Source organism: Pituophis catenifer, unplaced genomic scaffold (assembly GCF_029215685.1).
Source record: "Pituophis catenifer annectens isolate HBS135680 unplaced genomic scaffold, rPitCat1.0.hap2 SCAF_3, whole genome shotgun sequence".
Taxonomy (NCBI): domain Eukaryota; kingdom Metazoa; phylum Chordata; class Lepidosauria; order Squamata; family Colubridae; genus Pituophis; species Pituophis catenifer.
In genome coordinates this window covers 190,011,557-190,033,836 of record NW_027256883.1, presented here as the reverse complement: position 1 = coordinate 190,033,836, position 22,280 = coordinate 190,011,557, and the positions used below count along the sequence as shown (strand labels likewise).

The 22,280-nt window shown below is 36.5% G+C and overlaps 1 protein-coding gene across 2 annotated transcripts in view; it reads right to left on the bottom strand.

Annotated features, from left to right (window-relative positions):
* The window catches only part of RPN2 (ribophorin II), a 36,710-nt gene that overhangs the window by 1,876 nt on the left and 12,554 nt on the right, over positions 1-22,280 (bottom strand). Inside the window, exons 8-17 of one of the 2 annotated variants that reach the window (XM_070941705.1) lie at positions 21,941-22,059; positions 21,511-21,616; positions 17,654-17,745; positions 16,156-16,270; positions 14,512-14,706; positions 13,356-13,442; positions 12,356-12,451; positions 11,909-11,984; positions 8,748-8,877; positions 6,232-6,318 (exon numbers count right to left, since the gene is read on the bottom strand). In XM_070941705.1, coding sequence (XP_070797806.1) covers positions 6,267-6,318; positions 8,748-8,877; positions 11,909-11,984; positions 12,356-12,451; positions 13,356-13,442; positions 14,512-14,706; positions 16,156-16,270; positions 17,654-17,745; positions 21,511-21,616; positions 21,941-22,059 — 1,068 coding nt within the window. In that variant the 3' untranslated portion in view covers positions 6,232-6,266. The remainder of the gene's footprint in view (positions 1-6,231; positions 6,319-8,747; positions 8,878-11,908; positions 11,985-12,355; positions 12,452-13,355; positions 13,443-14,511; positions 14,707-16,155; positions 16,271-17,653; positions 17,746-21,510; positions 21,617-21,940; positions 22,060-22,280) is intronic. The other variant, XM_070941706.1, reaches the window with a different exon arrangement.

Sequence of the window (22,280 nt, the reverse complement as noted above, 5' to 3'; positions counted from 1 at the left end):
AGAGCACCTGGAGGCTCCAACTGGTCCAGAACGCAGCAGCGCAGGTAGTGACGGGAGCAGCATGGCGCTCCCATGTAACACTGCTCCTGCGTGAGCTGCACTGGCTCCCGGTGGTCTTCCGGGTGCGCTTCAAGGTGTTGGTTATCACCTTTAAAGCGCTCCATGGCATAGGGCCTAGTTGTCTTCGAGACTGCCTGCTGCCACCGACGACCTCCCATCGACCCGTGCGCTCCCACAGAGAGGGCCTCCTCGGGGTGCCATCAGCCAAACAGTACAGGCTGGTGACCCCCAGGGAGAGAGCCTTCTCTGTGGGGGCACCTACCCTCTGGAATCAGTTACCCCCAGAGATAAGGAGAATCCATGACCTCAGTGCCTTCCGCCGTGCCCTTAAAACCTTCTTTTTCCAGCAAGCCGGGCTGGCCTAATTTTTTAAGTGTTTTTAATTGTTTTGTTTATTGTTTTTAATTAATGGGGCCAAATTTATATATATCTTTTAACTGTATTTTAATATTTGTATTTGATGTTTTTACTTGGCTGTTCACCACCCTGAGTCCTCAGGGAGAAGGCGGTATACAAATTCAAAATAAAATAAAATAAAAAAATAAAATAAATTTAAAGCTGACCAGGTTTGTGCAGACAAGCTGAGAAGCAAAGATTTGAGAGTTTTTATAACATTTGTGTGGGTCTAGTGGAGAACAAAACTCAGTGTTTTAAGAGAAGATTAAACCTAATATTTAGCCATCTTTGGATATCAACACCTGATGATTTCTACTACGGTATCTAGCAGTAGATCATCATCTTTGAAGTGTTTGGAGAAGACCAGTGGTGGGTTGCCCCCGGTTTGGACCGGTTCGCAAGGACCGGTAGTAAAACCGGCGGGAGGCTCCATCCACTGATCCGGATGTCATCATAGGTTATCTGTGCATGCGCAGAAGAGCGCGCGCAATGCGAACCAGTAGTAAAGGTAAGTAGAACCCACCCCTGGAGAAGACTATATATTAGCATAGTTTTAAATTTCCCACGTATTAGAGTGCATAATTATTTTTCTTCAATAAAAAGTAAAGATGAACAGTCAAGGGAGTTACATATCTTTTATGTGGGTATATTAATTTCTTCCCCAACTTTAATCCCCTGTGAAATCCGATGTATCTTTAAGTGTGTTTATTCTCTCGCTCTCTGACACCCAGCTGGCTTTCTGCTTAAGATGGGACTAGAACTCATGGTGTCCTGATTTCTATCCAGATGCCTTAAACCAGGGGTGTCAAACTCACGGCCCATGGGCTGGATGCATCATGCTCTGGCCACGCCCACCCCCAGTTCAGCAAAAGGCTGTGATACATCATGTGATGACAACGTATTGTCGCATGTTTGGCACCCCTGCCTTAAACCCATCCAGCAAACTGGCTCTCAATTAACTCCTAAGTCATTTCCATTCATTTATCATTTTAGGTGACTGTAGTACTGCAAAGTTTGAAACCCTCCTTGTTATAAGCTTATATTGTCCTACAACATTTCTAATTCTTCATGTAATCTATGAAATTGACAGCTGTGTTTTCCAGAAAATTATAGAACTGGAATTCAAATACCTGTCTTTCATTACACAGAGATTCAAAGTGTAAAACTTGGAATTTACAAGATTAAATGCTTATATCCTTATTGCAGACAAGAATACATCAATTTATATTCTTTACTTTTATATCCATAATCTATATTACCTCAAAATATTTTTGTTGGTATATGCAAAATTTATATTTTTGTGTGACCACATAACTACAAAATCTGGAAATGTGATATTAAAATCAGTAACCTGAAAAACTCTATTTTAAACAAACATTATAATACTTTCTTAATGCAGAAATCAGAAATGAAGACAATGGTTGGTCAAAGTAATATCTTCTTACTCAGGTTCACCTATCAACCTACAATTTCTCTCTTTTGATTCCATCCAATATTCCATCATCATCATCATCATCTTTTAATGACCCCATAATCCCTTGTGGGGTGGACTGTGGGCAACTGAATGGAGCTGAGTGCCTACTGGCTGGATGCCCTTCCTGTTGCCAGTGCAGGGTTATATTCGGCAGATATATTCTCATTGTGCCCAGAGGAATATCTGCCTCTACCTAGGATCGAACTTACACCCTCCTGATTGTGAGGCGAGAGCTCCACCTCTAGGCCACTGCACCACTCTCCATCCAATATTCCATATTGTTGCAAAAAACAATAGACTTAGTCTGATTTATTAATTCATTTAAGCAGCACAACTTATTTTAATTTAGTATACTTAGCTTTCAAGGGTGTTCCTGTAATAAATAAATAGGAGATATCATAACAGTAATTCATGCATTCCACAGCATGCAATTAGGCTATGCTTGGTCCTGACTTCTGGCTGATGTCGTGGTATTGGATGTGAGGAACGGGTCTCTGTGCTCCCACACAGAGTTTTTCCTGTTGGAGGGCTCCAAAAGGAGCTAAAACCACCCTGTAGGGGTGAAGAAAAGAGGGGCACCCTGTAGTTCGGGGAGAGCAGCAACTCTCCTGCTGGACTCAGGGCTTCTTCCCTCAATGAGAAGAGGCAGCCATCATGGCTGCCACGAAGCTGGGATAGCTGAAGCAACAAACAAACATGCACGAATGGTGCAGATGAACAGTGTTTGGAGCTGGGTAAGAAGATTCCTTTTTATTTAGACCCTAACTTTAAAGAAAAAAAGAAAGAGGAAAATCTAGGAAATGAGACACTTAGAACTATTTTTTAAAGCAGCACATTACCAGAGAGAGAAAAATCCTAGACCCGAAAGAAAGGAACTAAGGGGAGAAAAGCTAAAGACCTTTTAAAACATAGAAAATTGGATTTTTAAATTGGGCAGGCGTTGTTTTGGAAAGGCATTAAAAATGCTGGACTATCTACCTGAATTTACTTGAATAGTTGACTTTGCTTCCATAAACTGAATTAAATTTGGATTAATTAAAATCTATAAGACTTGAAACTCTGAAACCTAAGCTGAGGGCACCCTCTACTGATGAATGGAATATACCACAGCCCTACAAGTTTAGAAAAACTTTTAGATGAGAGAATTAACATTCATCTGGAGGATTGTGGTGACACTTACTGTTCTATAACTAGTTACTTTATGATTACTGGAGACTCTTATGAGAATAAGGAAGATTTTTAAGTAAAGCAAAGTGACTTTTGACTTGTAGAAGCTTCCTGGACTACTTAAATGGAATTGATTAATAATTCTGAGATGTAAAGTACTATGATTACTGAGTGGGACTTATTAAATTAAGACAAGATGCTTCATCAGGGGGAAAGGAGTGACATTTCAAGAGAAATGGTGTTGATGTTTCAAAGCATTAGGGGTATTATGGAAAAGAGTCACAGAGAGATAAGTACCTAATGCAAGGCATATATGGGAAAATAGGAACTATCGGCTACAACTGAGGATGAATGAAGATCAAAGAGTCCAGGAAAGAGAGGAGATAGCAGAAAGAACAGAAGAAAGACAGAATGGACAAACCAGCAAACAAAGCAAGAAGATGGGAATAAAATGATAAAGATAATAATGACTGATGAAATAAACCATGGGAAAAGCACTTTAAGAGATTTAAAAATGGAATCGGATAAGTGGGAAGATACCTCTGAAAGGGAGATAGGGGCTTGGGTGGATATTCTAGAGACCTGGCAGCTTAGGAGGATAGAGATGGGAGAAATATTCAGTCTGAATGGTGAAGATATAGATGATAGAGATAAAGATCCAAGAGAAGAGTATGGGAGGCAAGCCAAAAAACGAATAAGAATTTAAGTATTAAAACGGGCGAGAGATGATATAGAAAGGAATTCTATCTAAAAGAATATATATTCTTTTTTTCTAATACCGTATAATGATGGTCTGATTAGAAATTTGAATAGAGGTAGAAATAAGAATACACACCTTTATATGAAGCAATAGTTAGATGGAAAGATTGGAGGTTGAAAAAGGGTACTACAAGGTATGTTTAAATAATGTGAAGACTGGTACTTGAATAGCGTACTGTGACTTTGAACAACTGAATAATGAAGGGCTATGCCTCATATAAACATGTGTATTAATATTAGGATTAGCAATAGTGAGATGATTAGAAGTTAGAATAGAGGTAGAAATAAGAAATAGGGGGAATATTAGCAGATATAATTTTTCCCCTCTTTATATAATAGAATATAAGGAATAATTTGATGGAAAAGATTAGAGGGGAAAGATGGTATTACCATATATGCTTACATTATTATTGGCATTAAAATGGAATATAGAAATATTGAATAACTACTTAAAAAAACCATGTATTTTAATACTAGGACTATATAAGTTTTGTTTTTTTTTAAATTTGATTTATATGCTGCCCTTCTTCGCCCTTCTCCGGAGACTCAGGGCGGCTTACAATGCGTTAAGCAATAAGCTTGATTAATATAACAATTATTATGATTATCATTATTGAAGTTTGTATCAAAATGAATTGTGCCCAGGGACCACACTGTTCATGTATTGATATTGATGTATATTTAAAAATAAAAAACTAATAAAACATTAAAAAAAGAAAAGAAAGGAACTATGCTTGGTCCTAAGTATCAAAGCCAGGTCCTAATAAGTATGAATTGTTTTAGTAATGGAACAACAGTGTTCTAATCACTGCATTAGTTGCCAATCAGTTTCAAAATCCAATTCAAAATACAGGTAGTCCTTGGTTAATGACCACTGGTTCAGCAACCATTCAAAGTTATGATGGTGATCATTGAGGAGATTTATGACCGGTCTTCACAGTTTTGGCTGTCACACCATCCCTGCCATCTCATTATGTAATTCAGGTGCTTGGCAATAAGGTCACAGTGTGTCCCACGGTTACATGATTGCCATTTTTGACTTTAGCCGCCCTCTTTTGACAAGCAAGTCAATGGGGAACCCAGCAGGATTACAAATAGCAATCCTATGATGTTGTGCTTAACAACCACATGTGATTCAGTTAATGATCAAAACCGGAGTGTGCAATTGCTATGTAAGTCAGTATAGTCATGTAACATTGCACTTTTTGACTGCATTGCTTAGTGGTGGAATTCATAATTCCAACTACCATCATTATGCAAGGAGTACCTACATTTGTTTTAGCCTATAAAGTTCTTAATGGTTCAGCTCCTAGACACCTTTGGTACCAGTTCCTCCAAACTGATTTTTTTTTTCTATCTAATGAAGTCTCTGAGGCACATGATGTTTTGAAAGGCAGAACAGTCTAGAAACTGATGCTGTATCTTTTTTGTTAGTGCCTTGTTATGGAACATTTTATCCACTAATGTGAAACTGGCCTGGAAGAAAGTCATGGAAACTATTTCATTTAAACATAGTTTTAATTGGTAATAGGATGGCTGGATGCCTGTTTGTTGCTTTGGTGGATTTTTAGACATTGTATGTTTTAAATAAAATGTTATATTGTTTATGATGAATTTCTGCTTCCCCAAGTGCTGTACTCCACCTTGACTCTGAGGCATAAAAATTTAACAAACAAACAAACAAACAAAATATGCAGTATAAAAGCAACTGCAACAAACAGACAAAAATCTACCCAGCTCACCGGGCTCCTTTTTTCAAATAAGAATAAATAGGCAGAAAGAGAAAATTCAAAATATTACATGCAGGGCTATAGATAACATAGATTCAGATACTGTGACAGGCTACCCAACTTCATGGAACAAACTGAAACAGGCATGCCCAACAATTTGCTTCAATTTAATCCTGACTTACTCAGCCATGTTATTCCAAAATCCCAAGATGTTTCCAAGAATCTTGTTCCCAAGATTCTCAACTTTTTAAATTATACAAATATTGATTCTTTGCTTCCGGAAAAAATATTTTTGTATTGGTTGGGCTGGGAACAAAAGCAAAAGCAGCATATGGGTGGATGGATCAAGCAAGAGTTGTGGAAGACATAAAAATGAGAAGTCTAGAGAAATCTAGAAGTCTTAAGCATTGCTAGCAATTTCTCCAGCAATTGACTGTTTTTAATAATGTGGAACTGTAATGGAGTTAAACAATAAACTCAAAATAGATAGCTAAATCATGCAAGTGTTCCTGTTGCAATCGTCAGAAGCATAATAGGTAGAGTGGCAGTGGCTCCTGCTAAGGTTCCCCCTCCAACCCCAACAGTGATAAGCATAAAATGAAGCAGCCACCATGCTTAGGAAAAGCAACAGCCAAAGACCCTTACTTCTAGGAAGGGCTGGTCACTAGTATACCCCCTTTTTACCGTAGCGTTCTATACTTTGCCAACCTACTGCTCTGTTCTGCAGCGATCCTGCCAAAAGGAGAAAGGAATTAAAGTTCAGAGCAGACAGTGAAGTGGAAAGAAGTATTACTTTAGGAACTGACAACACATTCAAAAGAAGCATGCAAACCAGGCTTCCAGAAATTCTACAGAGATTGAGTGAGCATCAAGAGAATTGGCATTTTTTCATAGGAGAATTTATGCTGCCATATTGGCTGAATTTTAAGCCAGCCACTAATGTAGGTAAAAACATGATTGTGCTAATTTCACCAAATAGTCATCAGAGAATAAATCAGGTAAAAGAGACAAAGAGCACAATTATAAAGTTAGCTCTGATGCATAACAGATATTAGCAAGAAGCATTTTTATTACAGGCAGTTTTCAACTTGCAACCATTTGTTTAGTGACCGTTCAAAGTTACAACAGCACTGAAAAAAATGATTTATGGCCATTTCCCAAACACACACTTAAACCATTTCAGTATCCCCATGGTCAGTGATCAAAATTCGGACTCTTGGCAACTGCTTCATATTTATGATGGTTGTGAACTTCTGACAATCAAAGTCAATAGGGAAGCTAGATTCACTTAACAACTGCAGCAAGAAAAGTCATAAAATGGAGCAAAACTCACTTAACATCTGCCTTGCTTAACAACGGAAATTTTGGGCTCATTGTGGTTGTAAGTCAAGGACTACCTGTATTGGTTATTGCCACTAGAAGCCCTGGTATAACTTAGAAACTTTGCTTCCTCATTTAATAACTCACTACTACAGAAAATCCACAAGACAATTACTTCTCTATGATGACTTTTCCATGCAGCAAGAAATTTTACCTATATAAGGTAGATATACTAACTTGCTACTAACCTCATGGTTGCCTCAACCCTGAGAATGCCTAATGACCATCAAGATTTTCTGAAGGCAAACCTATACATTTTTTTTCCAGAGTTAAAAAAGGCAAGCATTTAGAAAGTAAAGTGAGGTTGTAGGTCCTGCAAATGATTTGAGTTACTACATTGGAAACTTTATGAGAAATGACACTGAGCTTCTAAACTTTTAAAAAGAAGAAATCCAGAAAAGATATTCCTTATGTTACCGATGGGAAATCTATGGTTTTCTAGATGTCACTCAATTTATAAATGCATGAAGCCCTAGGTAGCATTGTTAATAGTGAAGGAAGCTGAAAACTAGAATGTAGACACGTACAAAGGACCATAATTTTTTTCTTTGCTATAGATGATTACAACACAGGTAGTCCTTGGGTTACAACAGCAACTGGGGATGGAATTTCTGTTGCTAAGCAATGTGATGTTAATACATGATGTCCAGGGGTGGGTTCTAATTTTTTTTTACTACTGGTTCTGTGGGCGTGGCTTATTTTGTGGGCATGACTCGATGGTCATGTGACAATTCTTTAGGATTTAGCAGAGGTACTGGTCTACCAGGCTTTTAACTGCTTGCAGAGCTGTACCAGTCTACCCATTTATTTTTGCATTCACTGATCTAATGTATTTTTGCAGGCACTGGTCTACCCATTTATTTTTGCAGGCACTGGTCTACTCATTTGTCTTCTTTTAATACTGATCAGCTGTAGGGCGGCCCTTTGAAGTCCTGCAGCAAGAGTTTAAACAGTTTTTTTTCCCTCTAGCCCTCAGCTGGGACTCAGGAGGCAGGAATAGATTGGGGGTGGGGCCAAATAAAAGGTAAGAATAATGCGGGGGTGGGGGGGAGCGGCAGAACCGATTCGGTGATGTCATATCGTCACCGCTACTGGATCGGCAGAACCGGGCCGAACTGGGAGGAACCTACCACTGATGATTTCATGTGAATCCATTGTTTAGTGATGGCAATCCCAGCAGTTCTGGTTACCACTAAAAGGCAGGAACAACTTACAAGGAATGACTTGTAACCTTTCCTGCCAGCTTCCCTAATGACTTTGTTTGTGTAACACAGGCAGAGGTGGTTGTAAATGGTAATCACATGACTGCAGGGTATTGTGACACTGTAACTGCAAGCCAGTTGCCAAGCACACAATTCATGATTATGTGACTGTGATTATGGAGGTACTGCAATTGCTGGATCTTCAAGGACCAGTTATAAGTACCATTAGTTCAGCGTTGTTGTAACTTTGAACAGTCGGTGAACAAGTGGTCGTAACCCAAGGACTACTTATACTAAAAAAGAAACCATTCCAAACAGTATCTCATAACTTGGACAGTTAGAATGCCTGCCTTAAATGACTGACTTCAAAAGTCAGAACATGGAATTAAAGCCTAGAATGTTTCAACTATTACATAAGGTGAGATATATTGATGAATCAGGAAAGCACAGCTAGGAATTTAGCAACGGATTTATTGCTAATAGCACATACTTGAGTTTTCCTTTAATATCACTACTAGGGTTTTGGGGTTTTTTTTGTAAAAAGAAAAAAGAAAAGGAAATCCAATTTTTGACTCTTACCTTTTCACTGCTTTTTGAGCCAACATTCTATTGCCTGCTAGGAAGGTGAGGCTGCCAAGGAGAGCCAGGTACTTCAGGGTTTGAAACATGTTGAGCTGAGTCCAGTAAACGTACATGAGCCCCAACATTGCTAGGGAAAAAATGGCCAAATAATACTTTGTAAGATTTGATTTCCTTAAAAACATTTCACAGTAATTCCAGTCTGTCAGTTCCCTGCACTATCTACTAAACTGTAACTAAATCAATTAAAGTACCCACATTAAGTAACTGTTGCAATACTTCACTAAGGTGTAGATAACAACCAAGGCTCCAGAATCTCTGAAAAACACTATTCTCTTCAAGTGCAAACATTTAATTATGTACCATAAGAAAACTGACTGGCAGAGAAGGAAGCTGGCGAAAGGGAATATGAGGATCTCGTTTACCAGGTGCAAATACTAAATCTTTCACCTGGAGGGATGGATTCATGATTCTTCCAATATGAAAAGCAATCCTAGCCACACACATACCTGTGTTTCCCCAAAAATAAGACCCTATCTTATATTTTTTGAACCCCAAAATAAGCACTTGGCCTTATTTTCGAGGAGGTCTTATTATTTTGGGGTGCGTGAAGCAAGATGGGGCTCCTCTTGCCATCTTACCTGATTTCCAGCTCTGTGTTTAAATATTTTTAGGAAGGGCTTATTTTTGGGGGGAGGCTTATTTTAACGCATGCACTCAAAAGCCCGATTGGGCTTATTATCAGGGGATGTCTTATTTTCGGGGAAACAGGGTAGGCATAAATAAGGCAAGTGGAACAAAAATAATCCTCAAATGAAATAAAATCAACCTTTTAACACAATATGCTGACATTTACAGACAGAATGCAATTAAATGAGTCATACTGAACGCTGAGAAAAATTCAAAGGAACCAAAGTATAAATAACTTAACTTGGAATATAAAGCTTACATTTACAACTATCTTCAAAAAGTACTCATTTACTGCAATGGTATTCAAATTTCTGTGCTTGTTTTATTTTTTATGTTTGGCTCATTATATAACATGGAAGAAGAAAGCAAATATTAAAACAAGACCAACAAGAAGGAAAAAGTTTTATGTATTTTTTTTGTTGGCTAGTCTGTTAGATCTATAGAGAGACAGTTCATAAGAAAAGATGGTCATATGTTATCAGTTTATGTTTTACTTATTCTCTATTAAAAAAGGAAATATATACATTTACAGGCAGTTCTAAATATTCTCTATATACTGTACATATGTAAAACTGTATGTGTTTATGCTTTTCCATGTGAGACAGAGGTGTCTCACCAAATGATTCTTGGAAAAATATGGTTCTGTGGTAGCCAGTATGTTTTTGGGTGTGAATCCCTGCATTTTTCTGGCGTCTCTCATGTGCAGCCCTAACCCCATCACTTGACCAATTTCTTCATGATTCTCTGCTTTTCCAACAAAAACCTGGGTACAGATGCATTCATATTATGTGTGGGCTTGCAAGTTGCAGAGAATCCAATCAACCAACCAGAGAATCCAATCCAACAAGAGCCTGTAGTTCAGTGGACTAAAGCACTGTTATTAACTTCTGCTGCTTGCAATTACTGCAAGTTCAAATCTCATCAGGCTCAAGGTTGACTCAGCCTTCCATCCTTTCAAAGGTAGGTGAAATGAGAACCCAGATTGTGGGGGCAATAAGCTGACTTTGTATAAATATACAAAAGTATGAAGGCTATTGCTTAACGCATTGTAAGCCGCCCTGAGTCTCTGGAGAAGGGCGGCATATAAATTAAAGCAAAAAAAGACAACAACACCACTTTCCTCTGAATGCCATAGGAATCCCATTTCAGTCCCAGGTGGAACATGCAGGCATATACTGTCTAGGTGTCACACTGAGAACACTTCATGCTATGTTGACACATACCGCCACTATGTTCATCTAATGTTCCATGATATCCAATGTAGAAAATTACACAGATTGCAAGTGTGTGTCGTGTCTGAACACCACAGAAGGCCAAGAAAGCAAGGTCAGGCAAACAGGCTTGTAGACTGTTTCCAAAGCATACACATTCAAGTAGGAGATGTACCTTTGACCATGAATACAAGCTCCCTATGATTATGAGCCCAAATAAAAACAGTCCTAGATAATGTAGACAGCTGTACTCAAGCAAACAGAAAGACAGCTACTGTTCAAGCCTCCCAACTGAACATATGGAGGTTAGAATAGAGGATAGCATCATATGGAATGCCCCATTCTCTCTCCTCTTTTTGCTAAATTGGTGAGTTATGGTAGAAATATCTTTTATGGTAGCTGCTGAAAACCAGGATGTCCTGGATAGTTAACAGGGATGCCTGCATTCCACCAGTGGTACGCATATAATAAAGTGAGAATCATTGATGAAAGAGTCAAATGAAAAATTTAAATATCTACCCTGTTTCCCCCAAAATAAGACATCCCCTGATAATAAGCCCAATCGGGCTTTTGAGCGTATGGCAATAAGGCCAAGCGCTTATTTCAGGGTTCAAAAAAAATATAAGATAGGGTCTTATTTTCAGGGAAACACAGTAATTGGCTAATTAAAGTTTTTTAAAAAATAATGCTGGTCATAAGGAAAATATGAAGTTATGAAGAAGATGAAAGGAAAGAACCTTTCTAAGATTAAAAGACAACAAAGAAACAATTCAAGATAAGAAGGCCTACAACTTTTTAAAATTTTAGACAATTTAGAATGTTAAAGCCAAGTAGCATATTCCAAGGAATGCAAGAAGTCAATAGTTGTTTCTGAACAAATTAACACACACTGACTGATGAGAAATTTAGGCACTGATCAAGGTACATAAAGAAGAGTACAAAAATCAAAGCATCACAAGGTCATACATACCAAAGGACTGATGCCCAAAATACAAACTCAGAACATTTTGTACTAACAAATGTATCTACATACAAGACATTGAAACTAATGACAGCTTTTAAAACTGATGGCAAACATGCATTTAGCCATTCTGGAATAATTCTGAAAGATAGGCTAGGGGAAAAATGGACAAAAGGGAGGGATGTAGTGTCATTATGTCCATTATAGTTATTAAGCTGTGAGCTCATCTGTCATCAGGCTCTTACCTATAAAGCCAACAGAAAAAAAGGATAATGGAGAGGAATTTCTCTGGCACTTACCTGCATGACCCAGATGGAAAATAATGGTACTTGGAGCAAAACTGAAGTTAGAAATATTGGCCCCAATCTTTATCCACTGAAAAATGGCAAAAATATACATTAAGGGAGGATAACATTCACCAATCAACTTCAAGAACATCCCAGATTGCTTTAAATCCTTTCAAAATATCTGACTCCTTCAGATGTGCAAATGAACCTTGAATTTTTTTTATTGACTGTCTTTTAAAACGGGCGTCTCAAATTGAGGCAGGAATTTGGAGGAGGGGTAGATACCAATTAGGAAAATTTTAAACTTTCACCCTAGGAAATCTTTCACAAACCTATTTTATGAAAAATTAGTAATGTTATACTGTATTTAATATTGCTCTTCAGTTGCCTGAAAAACTCAGCAGCTGAGTAATGGCAAGAAATTCAGTACTAATTAGAAAGTGTATATGAAATACTTACCAGTATAAAGAGCAAAAGCAGTGGGGAGAGTATCATCGCTGTGAATGTGTTTGATACAACAGTGGGAGGCCTCTTCTCAGGTTCTCTGAACAAATGCTAGTGAAGAGGAATTCCAGGAAAAAAAAAATCAGAAGAGCAGTGTGTCTCAGCAGACGGCAAATTCTGGGTCAAGATATCCACCTATCATTGTACATATATATAACCTAGATTCTACTGAGTCATTAGTGTTGTTTTCCTAGTATCTGCACTGCCTGATTGCAAACTCTGTTTTTATATTGTATTCACCTAGTTCTTATAGCAAAACTAACGGTGAATGATACAACAAGAGGTTTTATCTATCAGCTGACTTATGCAAGTCAGGCATTGATCTGGGCTGGGAAAAGAATGACTGGCCCAAGGTTACCCAGCTGATTTCCATGCCTATGCAAGAACTAGAAGCAGGATTCTTGAAGACATTATAAATCTCTAGTGGGGAAATGACCAATGTTTCCTTTTTTCCTTTGTTGTCATATTCAAGTAAGGCTCTTTTCCATACATAATCAATGCTAATTTAACTGTGCAGAAAAGGATAGGTGTGCTGTAAGACACTTCTAGGTGTAAGGGCATTATTTTTCAACTTTCTTTAGCTAAAAAGCGATTCTTGAAGCAACAATAGAAAACTCAATATCTTATTCTTGAGTTTTGCAACCATCTATGGACACATGCATACTCAGGTTAAGAATTACCAAAAAAATACAGCTCTACTGACAAAAGAATTAATTATAGTCTGCAAACATATGGGTTTTTTTGTAATGGCAGATAATATTAATTTTAGCACTCAAATCCAAGTATAAAAAGAGCAAAAAAAGCAAAAGCATTCATGGACAGAAGAGATGGAAACTGGTACTCTTGCTCTACAACTACCCCAAGCTTGCTAACAAAGTTAAGTTAAATAAATCAAAAGCAGTGGTCTTCCAAATGGAGAATGCAGTGAAACAGAGTGCCCTAACAAGAAGTGTACCTGTATCTCAGGTTTAGGAGTGAAAAGGCTTTTTGACTGGACTGTAGATGGAGCATCTTCTTCTGGAAATTTGATGACAACATCAGCCTGGAAAGAATTAAAAAAGGCAGATGCTAATTGAAGGTTATTTATATTTGATTGTTTTACCTTTCCATAAATAATTAAAAAATATCAATTCACTTAACCCAGCCTTAAGATTAAGACCTCAGATAGTTTGATAGTTGCTACCTTTATATGATTTGGGTCCTAGCTATATTCATGAGACTGTTTTTCCTTGATAGAAATTGCCTACTCTATACAGTTGGGCAGAGATTCACAGCTAAAGGTGCCTTGTTATCAGAAGACACTCCCTCCTCTGGAACTGCTTGCTTTACCAGGCAAGACAGATCCAATCTTATGGCCTTCCAAAAGCTTGTAAAAATCTGGCTGTTTTGGAAAGCCTTTGATTACTGGTTAACATGGCTATTACTACCACATAGTACTGGTAATAGGTTTTGTATCTGTATACCTCGTCTGAAAGGATTTAAATAATAGAAAGGATACATAAATAGGAATAATTTATCTTAATAAGGTTTACTATCAAGGTAGTAATCCTCTTTTGCCTTACATGATATCACCGATTTTCAGAATAGCCTTATATGGAAAATATCGATAGAAGATTTTCTCCCTCTCTCAAGAATATCAGAACTCAAGATCATCCATTGGAATTAAACGGAAAAAGATTCAGGAAAGGCAGAGAGAAATATTTTTCCACAAGGTACTTATGTTTTGGAATTTGCTGTGAGCACCTGTGATTTTAATAGCCAAGTTGGGTGATTTTGGAAATTTGACAGGTTCATGATGGATCAGGTGACCAAAGCCTACTAATATTAAGGACTCCTACCTCTTGGCAGTAACACATCTTAAATGCTAGTTGTTGCTAATTGTCTCATGAAAGACAGACACTGCCCTCCAGTCTGGGGATATAAGTCAGATTCAAAAGCTGGCCACTGGGTAAATAGAAATGGGCAAAAATTGATCCATGATGTTCTCTCTGTCTCTTTTATTTAGATCTTGATCAAGTTAATTCCTTGAGCCTACACAATAGCTAGCTCCTCAATTTCTCTAATTGACACCAATCTAGCAGGTAAAGCATTCTACGACTGGACTAACATACCACATTCCAGAGGATTGGGTTTTCCAGGGTGGCGTCACCAATGATCAAATAAAGAGTGTATATTCCAGAGGCTGAATCAAACTCAGTTTTTCTCTCAGAAGTGTCCAGTTCAAATTTGTAGATGTTTTTGCTGTCTGGTTCTGCAACAAACACTACCTCTTGCCCAGTTTTTTGATTGTGAAGCCGTACAAAAGTCTAATTTAAAAAGACAATGAAACTTATGTTAGCATCCAATTTTATAAAAGCGCAAAAGCTTTAATACTATTGTTATTTCACCAGGATTGAAGGAGAATATGCTCCTTTTAACAAATGGGGAAAAATCCTTGGAAAAAATTCCAAGGGCCAGTCATTTTATAAATTATTACGCTCTTACCTTCAATAATTACAGAAACAATGCAAGGATAAAGCGAGAAAAGTTGAAAATGTCATATTCTGTTTTATATATGATTCACATGCAGACTGTCACTATGATACCCTATAACACACACTTTGCAAGATAGGAATTGTTTTCCAGATTCTGGCAAGAAACTGGAAAATTTAACATGGGTTTATTTCAAGAAAGAATATTTAAAAAAACCAATTCAGACATGCTGCGCTCATGTAGCATTTTTTTTTAAAAAATGGTATAATATTCTTTCTTTCTTCCCATCATGTTTCTGAAATTAAGCTGGAATAGATCTAGAACTATAAAGATAAGCTATTAGAGGCTTCCTCTTCACAGCGTATTGCAAAATTTTCATCCAGAATTGAACTATGTTTTTATATGCTTTATGAAAAGACACCAGCTTACTCTCAGTAAGCATGTGATTTGCACATTCAGCCTTCATTGCTTCCACATGAAATATGGGTAATATAGCTGGGGAAAAATGGGTTGACACAGCTTCTTTGAATGCTGTACTGATTTTGTTAAACTTGGCAGGACTGGTCATTTTGACAGCATCACACAAAATGTAGTTAATATTTTATTTATTTATACTCCACCTTTATTTATTCAAGCTGGCAAACATACCTAATTTTTCCCCTCCTCCTATTTTCCCCATAACAATCCCCTGAAGTGGATTGGGCTGAAAGAGAGTGACTGGCCCAAAGTCACTAGGTGGCTTTCATGCCTAAAATAGGACTGGAACTCACAATGTATTTGCTAGTCTGGTGCTTTAACCAATCCACCAAACATGCTCCGATCTGTGACAATGGAGATGATACAAGCCAAACATTTGCTCTTTCAATGAAACATGCCTGATTCTGACAAGATTTCAACTTTCTTTGACGTTTTAAAGAGCTCTGGTGCAGAAGACTAAATAGCAATCAATCAGCTGAATATACAATTTATCTGACATAAGGTACTTTCATAAGTATATATATATATATATATATATATATATATATATATATATATATATATATATATATATATATATATATAGGTCTGTCTGGTATTTTGTCCATTAATTTAGACAAGAGAGGTAGCAAATCACAAAGGCAATAACTTGTTCCTTGCCTTCAAGTTTGTTATGCACAACTGTCACATTTGCTTAATGTTTCTAAGTTTTTATAAACAAAAAACAAAAAGCAACCTGAACTTCTTCTCACAAGCCATTTTGCTAAAATGTCGCTCTGGATTAGTGTAGGCATGCATTAACTAACCTGGTGAGGGATTAATTCTGCTCCAGTGTTCACATCAACCAATTGAAAGGACAAGGCAAAATTTTGATGGCTGTCAGCTGTGAATGATCCTTTGGCTTTGGCTGGGTAAGTGACCCTGAAAACAGAAGTGAACTGTTGCTAAGAAAGAAAAAGTGAATCTGTGCAGAGGAAATCTAGTTCTACTCATAAATCTAGTGATTTGCAGTTAATCAACAAGGGCTTTCGATTGCTTATTATGTTATATAATGTAATACAGAAACAACTAGAAAGCTTCATATTCCCAAATTAGATTGCTAAGAGTATTTGTGAAAGCCCAAGATCTTTTTATATAGAAGGATTCAATTTAGGTCAAGCACTGACCCCAAATTTCTGGCAAACCAATACTTAGAAACACTCGAATTTTTAATTCTTAGTATGCATGTACTTATTTTATTGGTTATAATTAATTGGCCCTATTCTTTTAGGCAAATTAATTTGCAAGTCTAAAATCTGTTCATCCTTGAATAAAGGAGGAGAAACCTGGAAACTTGCAGGTTGTTTTTCTACCCTCACAAAGACAAATTACAAGAAGGCTGGTTATGCTTCAAATTCAATCCCATTTGTTGAATAAAATTATTGCTAAGTCAAAGTCATTGCTGAATCTCAACTATGATTTATTGGGGTCTAGCCCTAGAATTAACTTTTATTATATGTATAATTACTGAAGGCCTTTTTAGCATGAAGAGGTGGTTGTCATCTCAGAGCACATTGTTTGCCACTTTATATTACATATTTAAGATTAGGAACTAAAGCTTATACACCAAATGATCAGATTTCCAGTCATGCTTGAACCCTAGAATACCTGGGTCAATAAGGACATGGGATCATAACTTATTTGGAAGATGTGAAAGGAAAAAAAATGCTACAGACAGCAAGGAGGAGAATTGTTTATGTTCCTCTTTATTCCCTAATATAATCTGCTTTGGAGGCTTTATGGCCCTTTCTAGCCAGATTACAAAGCATCATTAAAGACATCAGACAAAAGTCTTAAAAGATATTTAGTGCAAAGTAAGAATTAGCAATTGCATACTTGAATCACAAAAAAGAGAAAGATGGTAGGTAGGTTGATTGCAAAATGAAATTGTAAAAACAAACAAATCATAAAAGCAGAAAGAACAATATCACTTTCTAGAAGTTCAAGAAGTGTAACCTCCTTTTACACTTTCATTTTCAAAGATAAGCAGGCAAGGATACAAGAAATTAAAATAACAAATTCTGTTCAGTGTTCTGTTTGCTCTGGCTGACTGAGTGGTTAAGGAATTAATAATCTGATACTTGAAATTCTTAAAGGACTAATTGCTGCTAAGAGTGTAAACACCCAATCATCACATCTAGTATAAAACCTAACATATTAAATCTCAAAATACAGGTCAATTTGTATAATTTATTTCCTTGATAACATATTGGCAAAGCCTGGATTTAGAGTGATGACATTTAGTTGTATGTACTGGTATTTTACCTGGTAGTTTTGGGTGCAATGCCCTGGTCTTTATCCATAGTAAAGAGATCCACATTTGTAATACCAACTTCAGTTGAGACTTTGACTTTCAACTACAAACAAACAAACAAACAAACAAACAATAAATAAATAAATAATGAGTCACACACACACACACATTTACATATACAAAATATGCTACATTTTAAACAGACAATGAGTAATATTTTATTCGTGCTTCATTTTTGGAAATTAGGCTACTTCCACACCTGTTTCTTTTCTTTTGAGAAAAGAATGTATTAAAAAGGAGTCCAAGAATCAGCTTTTGATTTTGGATATAATTACATTTACACATTAATATACTTCCATATATTAATCAATTATCAATCAACCCTTTCTTCTAAAAGATACCTTGTAACACTTTATTAATGATGGAATCTCCAGAAAAGAGATAGCATAATTTTATTCACTGAAATGGTTGAAAAGATAGTACAGGAGGCAAACCAATGTTTGATTGCATGAAGGAAATTTAAGGAAGCAAGAATATGACTAATTAGTGGCTGACAGCTCCATTTTCTAATCACAGGGAATACTTACCATGGTTCTCTATGAGGCACTCTGCAGGATTATGAATTTTTTATGTCTTTGTTTAAATTATACTGGTTGAGATCAATCAGCATTATGCATTTAAACAACAAAGGGAATGTCAGTCCTTAAAGTTCAATTTAATTTATTGTTGTTATTTGTTAGTTATTGGAGCTTCATTACACAAATGATGTTATCTTTTGCTCCCTTCTTCATTTCAATCTCTTCCACATTTCAATTTTAAAGCATAGGTTTTAATTTAAAAAAAAATTCGTTCATCCCTTTTCTGCAATAATAAGAATAGAATTGTACTTTACTATTCTATCTCATTTTACAGTATTTGGATATCTAATTTGTTTCTTAGATTCATGAACTTTTAAAATACATATACTGAAAGGCGTATGACACAAATTTGAGCTCTTGGGCATTATATATTGTAAACCAAAATTGAGGGAATGAGCAGTATGTTTGGAAGATGCTCAGCTGAATATCATGAAATTAAGTCCCGACTGTTAGCAGCCAGGATACCCAAAAGAATACAATAAAATAGAATGCACAATGAAACGATCAGCAAAGCAATTTGAACTACGCAAAATATTCCAGGCTAAAAAAAAAACCACCTGTTTTTGAGTATTCCAAGGTCAGACCAGAACACCAAGAGTTTACTCATGAGCTTAATTTAAGTACAGTACTCGGACACAGGGATCAATGGGAACTTGGAACAAGATTTTCTTCTCCTTTCCAGAGGCATAAAAATATGTGAACAGCAGTTTGAATACCGTTTCCTATTTGATCAACCGCACATTTTACTTTGATTAAAATTTCCCCAGTAAATCAGGGAGGCAATTATGAAAAACATTTCATACACGACACTTTGAAGATGATGACATTTGGGAATATTTAAAATAAGGATTTATCTTTTGTTTTGCTCAGTTTGTCTACTGTGTTTGAAACATTACATTCATGCACACATATTAATGAATGCTGGAGAATATGGTATTTTTACTTATTTAAGTTTAGATCATAATTGTTGAAACTGCTAGAGCACTAAGTAATCTAATGACAATCTCTAATAAGCAACCCACCTGACAGCTTTCTCCAGTAATAAAATGCCTTATTATTAAAGCTGTATTCTTACTAAGCCATCACCGTTAATGCATGGCCACTAGTACTTACTTATGTAGCCAGAGTGCTTAAGCAGCTCCATAAATCCCTCTCTGATGGTTTAAGAGGGATTATTACTCCAATTACCACATTGATTTTGATATGTATGGCACAGCTTGGCATATGCAAACAAGTGACTTCTAGCTGATGCATGCTGAGTGAGCAACAAGTCTTAAATCAGTGGTGAAATCTAAAAACTGTTGCTACCGGTTCTGTGGGCGTGGCTTGGTGGTCATGTGACCGGGTGGGCGTGGCCAACTTGACGTCACATACGTCACTCACTGTTAGTGCCAGGAGCTGCACATTCTGAAGTACATTCTGCCCTTCTGAAGCCCCCCAACGCTTTGAGTTTCCCTCCACCATCTGGCTTGACTGGCTAAGCGAATCTCGGAGCCTTCTCTTCCCCCGTTCTCCATCCCAGAGGGCCGCGCATCCCCCCTGCCAATCGTCCATACAAACTGCCATCCCCATTTCTGCAAAGAGACCCCCCTTGAAGGGTGATCCAAAGAGGGGAGGGGATACTGCTTCCACCTATGCCTCTCGTGCCAGCTCCACGGGGCTTGGGGCTCTGAAGCAGCCCACTGGATTCTCACCCAGCCACCTGCCTGCTCTCTTTGACCGCCGGCGCCACTCTAGGAACTTGGCCCGTGGAGTCCAGCGCTCCGGGGGAAGGAGGCTCAGCTGCGCCACCGCTTCCCGGCAACGAAGAAGCAGAGCAAGAGGGGAGGAAGCCCCCCGCGTGGGGAGAGGGCCAGGCCCAGCCGCGCCACCGCAGAGCCCACGGTATGTTTGGTATGAACTTTTGTTTGCCAAGTCCAGGGTGGATGTGTGCCATTACAAAAAAGCCAATAATTTGAGTATACATGTGCGGACAAGAAAATGAAGATGGAGAAATAAGACATAGAAGTGGAAAATAAAGAAGATAAAGATATTGTGATTAAATATGAACAAATAATTGATCATGTGAATATTAATAATAAAAAGGAGGTCGCTAGAGATTATATTGAGATTAACAATAACACAATAATGATTATATTGAAATTAATAATGATATAATGAGGAATATATGGAGATTAATACTGAATGATAAAAGAATAAAAGGTTGGAAAATATTAAGAAATTTAAAGAAGTCCAGGACCTGGATTTATAAAATGACTATATTGAAATAAACAAATATGAGAAGAATTATGAAATGAAATAGGGATTGAAGCTAAAATATATGGAAAATAGATTACATTAAAAGAAATATAGCAATAGATATAATGAACCAATTTTTTATTAAGATGTTAAAAGATACTACTTGACGAAATTGATGGTTATAACTGGGATATTGTTTAAATACCTATAACAATTGTTATAATTTGAATATTTTTAATAATATAACTACAAAAGTAAAAGATGATTATGTTGGGAGTAACAGTGAGAAAAATAAAGATAATTATACTGGGATTAACAGTGAGAAAAATAAAGATGATTACACTGGGATTAACAGTGGAATAAAGATGATTACACTGGGATTAACAGTGAGAAAAATAAAGATGATTACACTGGGATTAACAGTGAATAAGGATGATTACACTGAGATTAGCAGTGAGAAAAATAAAGATGATTACGCTGGGATTAACAGTGGAATAAAGATGTATTTTGTACATTGGGATTAACAGTGGAAGGATAAAAGAAAAGGTTAAATTAGAAAATTGATAGCTATAATAATTGGGATATTTTTAAAATATGTATAACAATTGTGATAATTTAAACATTTATTACCTAAGTGAAAAAGAAAACTGAAACAATATATTATTATGATTTATAAACAAAAATTACTTAATTGGTGTTATATAAATGGTATGGTTTGATAGATAGAATTTAGGATAATTGGGAAATTGTGTTAAAGAGCATTATTTGAACTAAGAACTATGTTTAAATGTTAAATTGCTATATTTCTAAAATTAAAAAGATAAGATTTAAATTTGATAAAGTAATAATGGAATAAAGATTTAATGAGCATAATGAAATATAAATATGTTTGAATTGTATTGTTAATAGTGAGGATTTAGGGTAAGAATTGTTGTATTATGAATTATGAATTGAATTAAGAATTAAGGTGGGTTAACAGAATATATACCTACCTCAACTTTGTTTGCTATAAACCGACTATCTCCATTAATGCTGATTGTAAAATCATAATAACCGCTAGCAGGCTTGACACTCATGAAATTCAGCTCAAAGACGTCTCTGTTAATAAAAGCATAGCTGTAAAATTACAGAAAGTTGATGGCCATATACATAACAATTATTAAAAATGACAGAAGCAAGATGCATTGTAACAATGACTTACAAAACCTCGAACAGAAAGGGAACAGAATGAAAAGTCACAAGATACTATTTGGAAACAAAAACTATGAATTCCAAATGTCAAAAAGACTGAGCTATTCATGAGCATAACTGGATCCATATCTATTTTTAATCTCCACATGCTTTCCACATTCTTGGGGAGAATGGGGATCTTCCAAGCTGAAAATGAAGAACAAAGATTTTGAAAAACAATATTCTACTTACCCAGACAGAGAAAAAGTAGATTGCTGAAGGACTGTGGCTTTAGTTGCAACAGACTTTACGTGATCCAAGGTTACAGTTGCTTGAGTTAGTGGCTGTGACATCACATTTGTCACTTTAAGCTAAAGAATGTAAAAGATTTGTAAAATTATTTTTCCTCCTCATATATGAAGACTATCAGAGAAATAACTAATTTCAGGGAAAGACAAAGTTATGGAGAAGTCCTGACAATCTTCTGTTTGTTTTACTTCAGATATCATTTCTGGCCATCTTCCAAAAACTACATCTAATTAATGCCTTGTTATAGCTTTAATTCTTGTTATTTAAATTTATACTGCATCAT